Source organism: Haplochromis burtoni, unplaced genomic scaffold (assembly GCF_018398535.1).
Source record: "Haplochromis burtoni strain Fernald_Lab_line unplaced genomic scaffold, NCSU_Asbu1 Contig_214, whole genome shotgun sequence".
Classification (NCBI taxonomy): domain Eukaryota; kingdom Metazoa; phylum Chordata; class Actinopteri; order Cichliformes; family Cichlidae; genus Haplochromis; species Haplochromis burtoni.
In genome coordinates this window covers 581,544-596,715 of record NW_024582575.1, presented here as the reverse complement: position 1 = coordinate 596,715, position 15,172 = coordinate 581,544, and the positions used below count along the sequence as shown (strand labels likewise).

Genomic DNA, 15,172 nt, shown 5'->3' with positions numbered 1-15,172 from the left:
CACACACACACACACACACACACACACACACACACACCTTTAATCTCTAACTAAACACACTCTAAAATGTTTCCTTAATTGTTTCCTTTTCTTCGTTCCTTTTGTCGAAGCACCAGGAGCTGATAGATAAATAAAGCTGTGTGGGAAAATGCTAACAGCTCTGTATATATTGGGCTGTATAATATTAATTATGGAGGCATTCGATGATCAACTTTGGGATTAACAATTTGGACATGTGGGTTTTTCTGCCGCACTCACAAGTGATTGTCACACTTTGCAGTTGTTAATTAGAGACTTTGTCATCTGGAATTATTGCGTTTGATCTCCCTTTACAAAGTTTTTTTGTCAGAAAAGTATCATGTGAAGAATGCATGAGCAGTGCTGCTGTGCAGAGGAGCTCTGGCTTCTGCTGATCTCTCTGTGCAGCAGCTGCAGCCTCAGTGAGGCTTCAGTGGTCAGTGTTAACATCTCTGACTTTTTGTCTTGATGCAATCATTTTAAAGTGATGCAACCTCAACAGAAAAGGGTGATGAAAGAGTGATTTCCCTGGCACCTCTTTATGTTTCACTGTATAACTTTGTTTTTCTTTTTCTCTCTGCAGGCTGCCGATCTCTCACACCTGTTTCAATCAGATCTGTTTGCCTCCGTATCGAACCAGGAAGGAGCTCAAACAGAAACTGACCATTGCCATCTCCAATGCTGAGGGCTTTGGCCTTGAGTGACTAACTCCCACATATACACACAGACTGTTTGCAGTGCTATCTGAAACTTTTCCCGCAACGCATCTGAGATCAGAAAGGAAATAAGTTGCTCGTTGTGAGTCAACACGTTGAGCAACTTTCTTATGAAGATGGATTCATCGATGATTCAAATCTGCGGTGCACAAGATGGAAGCTTTGCCAGGAAAACAGCTGCAGAGAAACTCCAGAAATCCTTTAGTTTGTCCGTGGACTCATTCTGTGATTCAACAACACCAACAACACCAACTCTTTAAGCACTTTAGTTTACTTCATGCTTACCCACCACAGAATACAGTGAAGGAGGCGTGTGTTCAAACCTAAATTCATCACAACAGTCCCAAATGTTCAGCCAGATTCATAAAAAACAAATTTCAGACAGTGAGAGAACAAAGAGTCCTGAGTGATGATGGCTAATGGCAACACCACGGAGTCAGTCTGGGATAACACGAAGGGCTGAGATGCTTGGAACAGCTGACCTGCCGAGTGGCTGGATAAATAGTCGCAGACAAAAATGGTTATGTTTTAAAGACAGACACTGATCTCTGCAGCAGAGCAGCAGAATACTAAATTCAAACAAAAGACAGGGCAAAAGAAAAGCTAATGCAGAAGAAACTGCCCTGCAGAAAATCACAAAGCACGATAAATACAGGTGAACATAACAGAAAAAATACACTAATAAAGAAATGACACAGAAACTACTGACGAAACAATAATGATGATAAAAGGCCAATAAAAAAACTAATCCTAATGGGTCCTAATGGCTAACGTTTGATCACCTTTAGGTTTGACCCAGAAGATGTAAGGCTGTGTGTGCTGGAGCCCCTGAAAGGGATGGTGTGGTCAAACTATTCCCATGTTTCTGCCAGCAGGCTCCTCATTAGCTAAAGTCACACGAGTGTTCACCCTGTGGTAGCTAGGATAGGCCACATACACCCCCCAGGACTCTGAACTGGATAAGCAGAAGAGAATGGATGGATGGATGTGCCATCACAGACCGTCTCAAACTGCAGTTAAGGTGTTGAGGTTTCAGGGACGGGTATACCTGTGCAGGGCAGTGCAAAGGGATGCTGGGAGCTTGGTATATTTGCCAAGGGGAAAGCTGTAACTAGAGGATAAGATGGAGTAAAGTAGGACCCTAAATCTAACCTCGCGGTCTGGCACACGCAATGACAGCTGTAGATCTATAAATCATTTTGCATTGTTTCAGAACTTTTACACAACCCTGTAGATACCATACAAAAAGAAATAGAACTATCTTAAAAAGTTATGTTTTATACAGAATTTCATATATTTGTAGGTCCGTGCCACTGAAACCCGGTTATATTTGTTCCCTTAAACCTTATATAACTAAAAACTAAACGTCTCTTAAAGGTTGCTGCTTTCTTTGGATAAATATTCAAATTGAGTCATTTTTAACCAATGACCTGCTGTTTGCCCACCACTGAACATTTACTTTGGAGAGGCTCTGGCCTAACAGGAAGTTCGGCAGTAGCACGCTCCTGAAAACTCATCATTTAAACATTTTCATTTAAATCAAGTAAAAGTAGAAACCGGAGGCGAATGTTTCGGACAGAAACACCTCCGGAGGGGAGATTAGTGTCAGTCCTGACTGAGGCATTTGAAACGTGTTGCATATGGTTTTGTTTGGTTTGCACTGTGAGGACTTAAAGCTTTGCTGGATGTGCTACCGTCAGATGTACGTCGATCGTCTTGTGATCAGTGTTTTGCTTGTTTTTTGACATTGCCGCCTGTTTTATGGAACAAAGGCTGCAGCAGTTCTTTGAAATGTTTTGAAATGATGACGCAGTTAAAGCTGAGCTGTTGATTAATATTTGTTTTCTTTTTTAATTTTGGTTTTCTTCTTTTGTTGTCATGAGTGACGGCTGCCCTCGGGCTGAGAGCCGGCCTGTAGCCGAGGGCTGACAGATTTTATCACAAAGTCATCTTTGTGCCCGAGAGAAACAACTCGAGTTAAGCACCTCTGTCTGACATGCACTGCTCATTAATTTCCTTATTGGACTTATTTCGGACACTTATTTAAATTGATGAAAAAAGTCCATTCTTGCCACCAGCATCATAAACGTTTCAAAAAGTTGGAACTTTACGACTCGCTATTGTTGTTTCCACATCCTACAAAAATCGGAATTAGCTTTATCCTTGGGTTAAGATTTGGTATCCAGTGGGTTAAACTTGGGGGTAAGAGGCCTGGGAAAGCACTGAGTTCAATGAAACTGCATGCCCCTCCACCCATGCACAGAGTGGAGCCGTGGCTGTCACAGAAAGCAGGAACAGAGAGACACTCTGAGCCAAAATCTGAGATCCATCATCCAACAGAACCAAACGCAGCACTGCACTCGGGTCCTGAGAAACGCAGAGTAACTGTTGATGAGATTAGTACGAGTCTTTAGGTCTACACCAAAACCTAGATTTGTGTTAACCCAACATTTGCCGTATCTTCACACAGACACACAGATTCACTGAAAAAAGAACTGGTTATTAGGTGACTCTGTGTTCTCTGGATTTCAGGGTTCATTCTGTAGTCGAGATGAGGTTATTTTGAGGCTTTGGAGCAGGAATGGGACACTGTTTTACTCATTGTGTTCACATGCCCTTGAGTAATCAGGTATTTCAAAGAAAATGTTTAGTTTAACTTTATCAGTAGTGGAAAGTGACCCATTTAGAGCTCAAGAGGCCGTTAAGTGTCAGTTTCAGAGCGGTGAGGATTGATTTATATTTAAAATTTACAGCACAAGAGATTCTTTGAAATAATGCGATTTTTCTTCCCTGCATAATCAAATAGAGCCATCATCATTTCCATCACGAGTGCAGTGCTGCTGTTTTTCCCCAAAGTGGTTTTTATAGTGTAACAATGACTCTGCAGTTGTTACGTTGTAGCTTCAGTTCAAGGGAGCAAAGTTACTTTGTAAGGCCTTAAAATTCGTTCACTGCAGAGTTTAATCAGTGGGGTAAAAAGCCGGTTGGCATCCAGACTCTCTGCTTCTTTAACTTTGTTGAACTTTTTTGGCTTCGAAGCCGCTCTCTCCTCTCTCTACAGCTGGGCGGCGGTAATTCCAAACCCCCAGCGCTCTCTTATGCAATGTTACCATGGCAAAATGTCTGAAATCCTAAAAAGACACTGAAGTAACCAAGCAACAGCCGAGCAAGCCGTATGGATGCGCCATCCAAACATCAACCTAATCTGGGTCAGTCTTTCACACTCAGCTATAGGGTCTGAGAAAGCCCCTGACGCAACAATGGGTCCTTTCTGTCATTTAATGAGCAGCAGTAGGAGCCAGAAGAGGCAGCCCGTCTCCAAGCATCTGTTGGAGAAGGCCTCTGTGGCACATTTGCATCACGTTAGCCGCTTTGCTAAATACAAAAAAAGACACATTTTACATGTCGGGAGACGGAAACTGAGAGGAACGTGGACGTCGGGGGTAAAATGATGTCACTCAAGTGTCTTCCTGAAATGTTGATTTGACCCGGGTGTGTTTTACGTGAATAGGACCAAGCTGTGTCAGGTTATGCAGTGGAGACAGCAGTGCAGAGACCTTCTTGAAAATCAGTTTGAAAATAGTTCAAACCGATTCAAAGATTTGTTGCGGTGTAATAATTTTCACGTCCGATATGTAAATAAGTGCAGACGCCACTTAAAAAGTAAAGTCTCGTGTTTGCTTTCACAGGGAAGGTGTCAAATGTGTTTTATCCTGTGTTTTGTTGGGTTTTATCATGGGTTGACTTTGCATGACTCATATTTGAAACCTGTTATGCTTTTCTGCTGCCCAAATCTTACGTAACATACTGTGTTTTCTCCACAAGTATTTACAGTAAAAGCCGATGAGGGCTCGTCTCTATCCAGAAACTGGCCTCCTGAGTTTTCTTTCCATCCAGTTTTATTGTAATTCATGCACATCCTGGTGTTCAAGCTGGCAGCTGCACAGACCACCACAGCCTCCTGCAGCTTCTCACTGGGCAGCTGGATTAGTTTAGGTTAGGTTTTGTGGCTGCACCAGAGGAGCTGCAGATCAAGACTGGTAACTCACCTCGAGGCGAGCACAGCTTTTAGGTCATAGCATCACAGTGCAGTGCAAATTGTGGCTGCGTGATAATAAGTGTCTGTCAAGTGCAAATAGCTCTACTTCAAATTTGAACAAGGATACCAGCAAACCTGACTCATCAGCGGCGGTGGTGAAGCATTCAGTTTGGCTTCAAACTGAAACTCTCAGACATGCGGTCAGGTCCACCAGGGTTTCAATCAAACAACTGAAGTGCAGATTTTCAGTTTAATTCAAACATTTTAACAAAAAAATGCATCAAAGTTTGGAGCCCATGGACATTATCAAATGATGCTCGTCCTCTCTTCAGACCAGATCCACTGGCAGACACACGCTTATAAAATAGCGTTACCTCCTGTTGTGTTCGACAGCTTCAGGTCTTTCAGGCCTTTTCATGTACAGATTGTTGATTTGGCCGCTCCTGATGTTTCTGCTTCATGTCTGATATGTTAACTTTGTTTCTGCATCTTAATCATGGTGTCCCTCACCATTGTCAGCGTCTCTTTGGAGCTCTTACCGAGTGTTCAAGCAGCTACTTTTGAGCCTCTGAAAATTAATAGATTTAAAATCTCTTTTTCAGGAGTGACCTGGCCAAGATGGAGAGCAGTATGATTATGACAAGTACATACACACCAATCAAAGAGTAAAAACTAAAACACAGAAACAACCAAGTTCATAGGCGTCAGTATCAATCAAAGATGAATATCGTGGCAAAACTACTTGGTTTACAGAATTAAAATGATGAATAACTGATGTAATTGTCCAAAAACATATGAACCATATATAACTGTGACTAAGATGAAGTGTGATGGTGAACAAGTAGCTGTTTATGCACTGCTTCACCTCCACACCCCAAATACACAAACACGCCTCCTCTCTCCTTTTCTCTCCTTAAGTTTAGACACCAGTTCGCACTGACATTGCTTTTTTCTCATGCATATTTTTTCCTCCCCTTTTGTTGTGCCTCTCCGCCGTGGTGAGGCGGCCCACATTGATGCCGGGAACAAGAGATCTTATCGTTTGCTAAACAAACAGAAATATGTAGGCCATGGCCAGCACGGCTTTGTTACTAAATAACCAAACAACAGTCCACCATTATATTTTTTAATAGGACTCCCGTCTGGCTGAGTCTGCAATTTTCTCCCTATTCATGTTCAAAAATAAGCACACAAATTTGCCAAGTGTCTGGACAATGACCTTAAGTTAGTCCTTTGTTTTTTTTATGTTAGCGCTGCTTCCTGTGTGGATCAGCAGAGCAACCTTGAGGATTCCTTCTTTTAAATCTAGTTCATCTTTTCATTGATCTGTTATCATCATAACTCCACACGACTCCACGACAGCAGTAGAGGAGTGGCTGTGGCGGTGCAGTCATTGGTGGATTGTTATTGACACAAACCCTTTTTTTCAAAGTCTTCGCTTCTCTGTTTTTGTTTCTGTGCAGATTATCCCGGCTGGTTTGTCCCAGTTTAGTCTCTGCCAGCAGTCAAGGTGCTGATGGGAAACCGCTGACACTGCAAGGTTAATCGGTAGCTCACTCACAATGTAGCGCTCAAAGCTTCTCGCTAGCACTATGCCTACTTTCCTTAGTTTGTTCCCTGTGCCATTAGCAGAACAACGTGGAATAACATTGCTTCATTAAACATTTACCAAACAAGCTTCAAGCCAAAGTTCAAAGTGGAGCAATTTGCAGAATATTAGGTGTCCAGACTTTAAATGATACCTGTGTCAGATAAAATGGTAACTGGGTCACATTATAAATTCCTGCTGTGTCCTGGCTAATCATCAGGGCACACACTTCTTTGGGTCGGGTTACTTTCATGCTGATGTCGCGTGGCTCTCTCCCAGCATGGGACTGCCTGTAAAAACGTACATTCATAAACAGTAATGTGACAGATTTGTTTGTGATGATGTGATTTAGCTTAGATCTGAAATGACAGATTAGTACCTCTTCACACTGACACAGGACATTAAATTAAAAACTTGAGTGAGGCGTGACGTCAAGCTGCCAAATGTGTTGCAAAAGGCAAAAAAGAAAGAAAGGGGATTATTGCTTTGCAGCACCATGACTATAGACTTTTTTTTATTTTGTTGTGAGTGAAGCGGTCACTGAAAAGGAGCCACAATGCAATTATTACTTTCTGCAAGTTAAAGGCGAGCCTCCTAATTTGAACTCAATATTTAATTCTCAGGCTCTGCTGGAGAAGCTTTACATGAATCAGGTAAAAATAATCCTTATTATTTCATACCTGGTTCCCTCAGTTCATCGTCTGTCTGAAACAAGCTGTTTTAGTTCATCCTCATTTAGGAAAACTTCATCCAAATGGCTGCTCCACATAAAGAAAGATCCACTCCCACTGAGGTCATACAGAGTGAAGAGCAGAAAAAGGAAACAGAGTGGCTTTACTTGACACTGACTTCATTCTTGGAGACTTTAGCCACGTTTGACATGAAGAGCACAAAAGGAGACATATGGCATAAAATGGGGAAAAAAATCTTTGGGAAAAAATAGCTTTGTAAACATTGAATTTCATGCATAATTTGTCATTTTGAGTTTAATATCAATTAAATCATAAAGTAGATATGGGAATTTATACAAAGTCGTTCATAAAGGCAATTTAAACCAGGCTTGATAAACACCCACATTTCACTCATACACAGTTGCGATCAAAAGCTGATGAATGGCAAAGAAATTTATATTTTGCATGGTCGGATCTTAACAATGTTCCAAGTCGAGCTTCAACACGCAAAAAGAAGAAACAGGGGTGAGACAAAACATGTTTTTGAGCATGCAGTTTATTGAAAACTATGCTTACACTGAAACAGGCAAAAACAAACTTTGGATCAGCTGTAAATCAGCCTGTTTCACTCTCTCCTTAAATGGTTATCCATGTCTAAAGTCCTGTTACAACTTAGACAATATGAATAGACATTTACATATATGAGTCCTTAAAACAAGTTTTATCTCCTAAGATGAGATGAGCACATTTGAATGTCCAGTTTAGGAGTAACTCCTCTCGTATCTTTGGCGTTTTTTGGGCAGAAAAACCATCGAGTCTGACTGAGCCTGGAGGAACACAGTCTTTGATACAAAGCATAGCTGCCGGCAGATCAGCTTGACGTCAGCTTATTTCAGTTTAACTTGGCTACAAACAACTTAGTGTTGAGCTCTGGCAGGTGGACAGCTCTTCACCCACTAAACACTGACACTTTGTTCAGCACAGAGTGAGAATAAAAAAGGAAAACAACCTTTCCATCATCCAAACAGGGGAAGGGTAAAACCTCGCCGGGCTTAAAAGACACTGACCTGTTTATCGTCTCTGCTCGGCCATTGACCTTTTTCATTCAGTGTCACCTCCTCGCCAAAGTGCATTTTGTAGATGAACGTTAAACATGGCAGGAAAGAAATTCTAAAACTGTCTTTTATGTAGACACTCTGCTGTGGAGGACCAAAACTGCCAAAAATATTCACAGAAATAAAAGAAATATGGGCAATAATTAATTTTGAAAACATATTATTCATATAAAGCAGATCCACACGACAAATTTAGGAAAGGAGAAACATTTAGGATTTATTGGAAACACATTTAAGGAGGAGGGGGTTGGTAAATAACTGGTGATTAATAAGTTAAACATTAAAATGTAAAATTAAATAAGAAAAGACAGAGACTGATGGAACGGTAAGCACAGGTGAGTTAAAGAAGTATTAACAATTAATGAATTGACAAAACACCTGTTTGTTTTTGATTTAAGAACATATTTATTTATTCACTAACATTTGTATTTTATATCAGTTTTGGTTTTCTGTATACTCTGCCCTCTTATCACCAGAGGAACTTTGGCTCCGATCATCGGATCCATTCTTGTCCAGATTTCTTTGGTTTCTGTCTCTATTCTGATGCTTTGACAGTTAAACAGTGTAGAAGAATTTTCTGATCTCTTGTTTCTGTGAGGTCATTCACAGTGAAGTCTTTTTTTAAAAATGCAATGATGGAGCGTCTGCAGACTTGCAGCCGCTGTGTTTTCTATTATTAGAAGAAAAACCTTGCATAGGTCGCATTCCAGCTCCTTCTTTAGACTGAAGATAACAGAGGTGAGTTTGCCTTATTAGGATCGACGTGTAGAAGGAGACTTTGGAGACCTTCAGTGGATGCACATGACGCCAACTGTGAAGTCTTGCATCACATTTTGCACACTGGGATTGTTGACAGTTCAATTACATCCAGATTAGTTGATTCATGGCAGCCGGCTGCTGTGATTGAGAGACTATCACTGAAATTAATCTGGTTAGCGATTGCTCAGCTCAGTCAAGTGTTACCAAATTAAAAGCTTTTATTGTGCAGAAAGGCAGAATATATGGAAAAGATTTAAAGCAACAGCCTGTAGCTTTGGATTTTTATTTGTATCGCTCATCTTATTTTTATGATCAGGGTTTAATGTTAAAGCATCTAATGAATGGGGCCAGTTATGAATTTAGTATTTCACCATTCTTGGCTGGGAAAATCCTTCTAATTGCTATTATTTAATTATATTTAGGCATTGATTTGCTTCAATTTCTCCCTGCAGGGTTTCTTAACGAGCTGCAGGTGAGCTGCTTCATCAGCTGTGCTTCTGAATGAGTCTTTTCTGGAAGCTAATTGGCAGCAGCTTCCAGCAACTGGCTTTAAATGTCCGCCTGAAATATCTGCAGGTTGGTTTTCTTATTTAGTTTTATCATGTGGGCTATATAATATCAAAGAATTGGCGTAGGACATTGCTGAGATTGTGCATGGGTGTGGAGCCTAGTCATGCAATTTCTCCTGTTGGAGAAAAGATCCAGGTTTTTTTGGTTGAGTAAAAGTTCTTAATTTTGCTTTGTGTAGGTGGGTAGAGCCCAAGTGCCAGTCATTAATGGTAGAAAGGTACAAAAGTCTGATTTAAAGAAAACATTTGTGGAGAGGAGTATCACTGCATGTTTCTCTTTGCAGGACTGGATATAAAATTGTAAATCAGGTGCAGGCCTGAACAAAAGCAGCCATCACTCCCAGTCAACACACTGAAATCTGCTCAAAGTCACTCAGGTTTATGTGCAAGAGTCAATTAAAACCACAGAGAGATTCCAAACTTGAACTCTCTACAAATGAAACATAAGGTGCTTTTTTAAAATTCTATTAATACATCTAAAAAATAAATTCTATGTTTATACCCACAGAGTAAACTTGATCCCTTTAGAAGGGTACAAAGACCAGCAGCAGCGCAAAGTCCCCGAAAAGAGGACAGCAATGCTAAAGAAATCAATCCACGGCAGCACAGAGACCAGATGACCTACAACCTGTCAAACTCTACAAGTTTAGCACAACCACTCTGACACAAAAGCAGTTTAACAATGAGGAAAAACATCGACTAACACAATTCATTACAAACACGTGACAGCACCGACTGGGCCCCGTTTTTACGGGCGTCATCATTCTAACATTTTGGATGTTTTGGAAGTTTCCATCACTTGGACATAAAATTGTCTCTGTTTGAGGCGACATGACTCGTCTCACGTTGTCCCAACATTCATTTGCAAAATAGTCCAGAAAGTTCAGGGATCATTAACATTGGCAGAGATGACATAATTATATAACCATTTTTCCATCGTGGTTTATTTTTCCACCTGGAGTGCAGCACTGCATTGCTTTTTTCAATTCATCATTTTTATTTTTCTATAAGAAACATCAAATAGAATAAAGACTGTATTTCATAGCTTTAAACAAAAAGCTTTTAGGCAATGTTAGCATTATATAATGACTGTCAGCTAGCCAGGATCAATATTAGCATTGATTTGCTATCCCTGATTAGAGTTTCAACACACTGGCATACTGCAAACACAAAACTATGCAATATTTGCGCCTAGCAGAATAAGGTCTCCAGACATGATGCAATAACACTGTTTGTAAATGTTTGCTGACTGACCCTGAAATAGGACGCAAAAACTCAAATCTAAACTTTCAAAATGTTTCGTGTGCTGAGTCCTCAGACCCTCCGGTTATTGTTCTGTGAAACATACAACATACCTGAGTCCTTGCCAAGTGAAACAAACCATAAATTAATTTCCAGTCGAGTCTGACTCAGGTGTGAAGCCCAGACGAGCCAGGTAGACTGACAATATCAGAGTTTCCCGTCCATAGTCGTGATTCACTTCCACCTTTATTGTGAAACAATCAGAGCACAGTCACAGGTCCCAGCAACTTAAATGTGGGTCAAAGCTGAGAAATACTTTGAAGGCTGATGTGCATTAGTTTTTTATTATGTATTTAGTTACATGTTTAGTTTGTAGTATGCATAAAATCATTCTAATTATGTAAATAACTTTCAAAGGAAGCTAAGCTATACCATGGTCGTCTTATTTTCTTGTATTTCCTTTTCTCTGAAATAATAAATAAATAGTGAACAAGGTGAGTGATGCTACATCATACACATGCGACAGTTCAGTAGTTTATTAAAAGCTCCAGTTTAGTAACAGCATCAGTGCCAAGATACTTTATACTGTCAGGCAAACGTCCTGCAATCGTAAGTGTTTGATGAGAGTGGGGAGACATGTTTTGTATTTTACTCATGCATGGAAAATCTTCCAACGTTGAATAACTCAGAATTAATTATCAGTGAGAGATGTTTCCACATGAAAATGTGAAAATGGGCTGAAATCAAAGACGAGTAAAAGTGGAATGGAAACTAAACGAAGTCTGGGTTAAAGGTAAAACTCCAAATGTGCAAAGGTTTGTTTTTTGTTTTTTTAATAACCCTAACCCTTTAAAGACCCTCGAGGTCACCTTACAACAGTACAAAAAATAAATAATAAAAAAAAACACGAGGTAAATGGAAACATACACAAAACAAGCATGAACGTACAAAAGCAAGTATAACAGCTAAACAAGGTAAAAATAGACTAAGATGGAATCATGATGAAGAGTATGCAACACCGAAATAAAACCTGGGCATCATGAGCCCAATAAATACTGATTTCCAATCACCTGTTTGGGTTTATAGTAGGTATTAGTTTAAACGGGGTAACAGTCGAGTCGCCCGAGTGCAGGACGTTCAAGTACCTCAGGGGCTCGTGGGTAAAGAAAGGAGGGTTGGTGTGCAATCTGCTGTCAGTCTGCACTGACTGGTAACATGTGAGGGCAGTGGCAACATATTTTATGATCACTGTGTGCGAGCTGTAACATGTCATGGGGAGAGGGTGGCCCGCACAGATACACATAGATCTCCATTCTAACACAGCCTGGCAACAAGAAAGGAGACAAAGGAGGTGGCAGACACAGTCAGCTGATTGTAGCTGATCAAAAAAGCCCCAACAGCAACTGGTTACAGTGGGCTTTTTTAATCCATCAATCGATTTTCTGCCACTTGTCCTCTTCCAGCACTTTCAGGAAGACACCTTTCCGGTGTATCCTGGGTGGAACATTCCCAAAACACCCCAGCTGAGGGGCAACCCAGTCAGCTCCAGAACCTAGTCAGCCAAAACTACCTGGTTCTTTCAATGAGGAGGATCAATGGCTCTACTCTGAGCCCCTCCATAATTACTGAGAATAGTTAAATCGTCCATTTGAATTTTACTGTTTACACTGTAGTGTAGTAGCTCTGAGCTAGCTAGCTAACTTGCAGCGGTGTCGCAGCAGCAGAGGGCGTGGTCGCCTTCAGGCTGAAAAATAGTTTGTTGCCCTCATTTTTCTTCACTACTCACACATGACGACGTGCATTTTGCAACTGCTGTTCATCCTCTGACTATGTGAACACATTTGTGCAAGCAAGGAGTGAACGTGTGAACGACTCAAGGTGAACGCAGGTTAGTGGAGGTGTGGCTGAGACACAGTTGGTGCCATTGTGATCACATTCCCAGCATGATGGGAACGGGTGGAGTGAGTGATGTTGTCCTGCACATATGAACCCTGCCAAAGGTATTTGGATTCACTGTGACACAGAGTGCCCTGTTCATGCTGTGATCTCTGCTTCAGGTTACATAAAGTATGAAACTCCTGCAGTAGCACCAACACAAGCTCTTTACTGCTCACTCAAGGAGTTGCTGAACATGAGACCACACTGTTTTTAAAGTTTCCCATTCTTGTCTAAAACTGAAAGAACACAACTGCACAGAAAGTCGGTAAAATGCAGAAAGCTGTGTGAGTGTGTGGTAGGAAGCTTTCTCCTTACCAGGACACACTTTACCACCATCACACGCTCTGCTGATCCTTTCGCTGCAAAGTTGCTGTAGATTTCCTTCCTGCAGGCGGCTGTCCTCAGCCAACCCTGGAAACCTTCAGCCTCCAATGTGTGTGCACACGTGTGTCAAGTAGAACAGACTGGCTTGTTTGGGCCTGCAGGGAATAAAACTGCACATTATGAACTGCACTGTTTGTGTGAAGGAAATCCAAACAATGGTATTCATTTATCTCCTTATATGGGAAAAGATTTGCAAATGGAAAAAATATAATTTTGCTTTGCTAGAACAAAACATTTCTAATGTTTTAAAGTTTTTTGCACCTATTGAAGAAGCTTCAATCAAAAACAGTAAAACACTGAAGCAGTTGGTGTCATTTTGAACTTTATGTAGAAACTCTACAACCTAGACGGGAAACCTTACAATAAACTGTATTAAATCTATAAAAGTGTACCTGTTTATTCATGTCTTGTTCAGATTACTGCATCATGAGCTTTCTGTGTCCAGGAAAAAGCACGAACATTTTCGTTTTTAAACCCACTTTTCTCCTCCTCACAATAAAGTTTGTCTCTGAAACTACGCCCAGAGCTCCACAAGCTCCTGTTGTTTCTGCTCCAGATGTGAATAAACAGCCTGCGTTGTGCAGCGAGGGCTCTGCCCAGCCGTGGTTTGGAGAGCTTTCGGGGTCTGACTCGACAGATTCACTGACTTCAACAATGTGGTTCAGTGCAGGATAAACAAGTCCTGGCACAGAGCGCTGTTACATAAGCAGCTCTCTAGCTTCGTCACTTCTTCCTCATCACACTGATGGGAGAGTCCTGCAGAAACAGTTTTCATCTCCAGACTGTTTAGGTTGGAAAGTGAGTCTCGTCAGTTAATTAAGTGGTTTCCAATAGACAACAAAAAAGTCCCAGAGATTCAAACATTGTATAACAACACCTGTATCAGGTTTGGGTACTGTCACATCCAGAGATCAGCACTGAGTGCTTGTTAGGGCTTGTGTGGCACAGTTAAAGTCCTTCATGTGTTCATGTGGAGCTACACTTTTTGTTTATTTTTAAAACTGCTCTAAACTAACCGGGTCACGTCTCCAGACATGCATCCATGCAGGCAGGCACAGAACAAACTACCAAAGCCACTTAAACCCACAGAGCAAACATGCAAACTGCACAGAGTGGCTCCGAATCACCACGAGATTGGAACCCACAACCTTCTTACTGCGCTCCAGTGCCAGTTCATGTCAGATTACATATCAGAGTAACTGAAACAAATCTCTTCACCATGTCTGTCAAAAGATGTTGGAGCATTTTCAGTTACCTAATAAATAACATGTCTTGCTGTGGGGTTCAGTGTGCCAACAGTCTTCTATGAAATGAGTATTTACACATTCTTATCCCGTGAAGTCGGACACTGCCGCTCAGTTCAGTGCCGCTGGTGTCTCGGTAATAAGACGAGTTTATATAATTAAGTGCAGGAAAACAGACAAAACTATAGAGGGGAGAGAAAATGAAGGGATGGCACAGAGTAAACCACAGGTTTATCAGCCACGTCCTGTTTTTGGTTTTAACTCCCTGATATTTACTTTTTTGTGGCACTTCTTGTGTGGTTTCTCTGTGGTTAGCACCAACATTGCTTGGCTGGGTTGAGTTAAAATGAGGTTACAATGTGATCGGGTTCTTGGAGTTACTGGTAATTTTAGCATCGCTCTTAGTGTCAGTCACCATATTCCTTTCACTCCCAACACTCAAGTAACGATTTACTGATTTGACGCATGCAGCGTCTTTAAAAAGCTGCATTACAACCTGAGACAGCCTGTCAGGTAGCATCAAAGCTATAGCTAGCTCAGAATTCATGCTATAATCGGCAATAGTGGTCAATGCTCCGATTTAAGACCTGCTAACTCTCTTGTTTCTTCCTCGTCACTGTAACAAATGCAGCCCCTCAAACAGGTAAGGAATATTCTCTTTGAATGTGTTTCTGGTGTCATCATTTCATGGCAATATTGCAAATGCCCCGCCCACGAGACAATGTCAGTATCTTAGTATCTGATGCAAGAGGAGAGCTATCTTACCCCTCATGTAAACAATATCTATGCCAGATATGCGGCAGTGAGCATAACTCGGACTGCAGACTCTGAGGGCAGGGGTGGAATGAACGAAGGTAGACACCAGCTGATGCTTTTAAAAGGCAGAGGT

General features: G+C 41.2%; 1 protein-coding gene across 1 annotated transcript in view; it reads left to right on the top strand.

Annotated features, from left to right (window-relative positions):
* hectd2 (HECT domain containing 2) overlaps positions 1 to 4,141 on the top strand; it is a 56,800-nt gene extending 52,659 nt beyond the window's left edge. The window contains exon 22 of the mRNA XM_005937019.2: positions 602 to 4,141. Coding sequence (XP_005937081.1) covers positions 602 to 722 — 121 coding nt within the window. The 3' untranslated portion in view covers positions 723 to 4,141. The remainder of the gene's footprint in view (positions 1 to 601) is intronic.
* Positions 4,142 to 15,172: the final 11,031 nt, after the last annotated feature.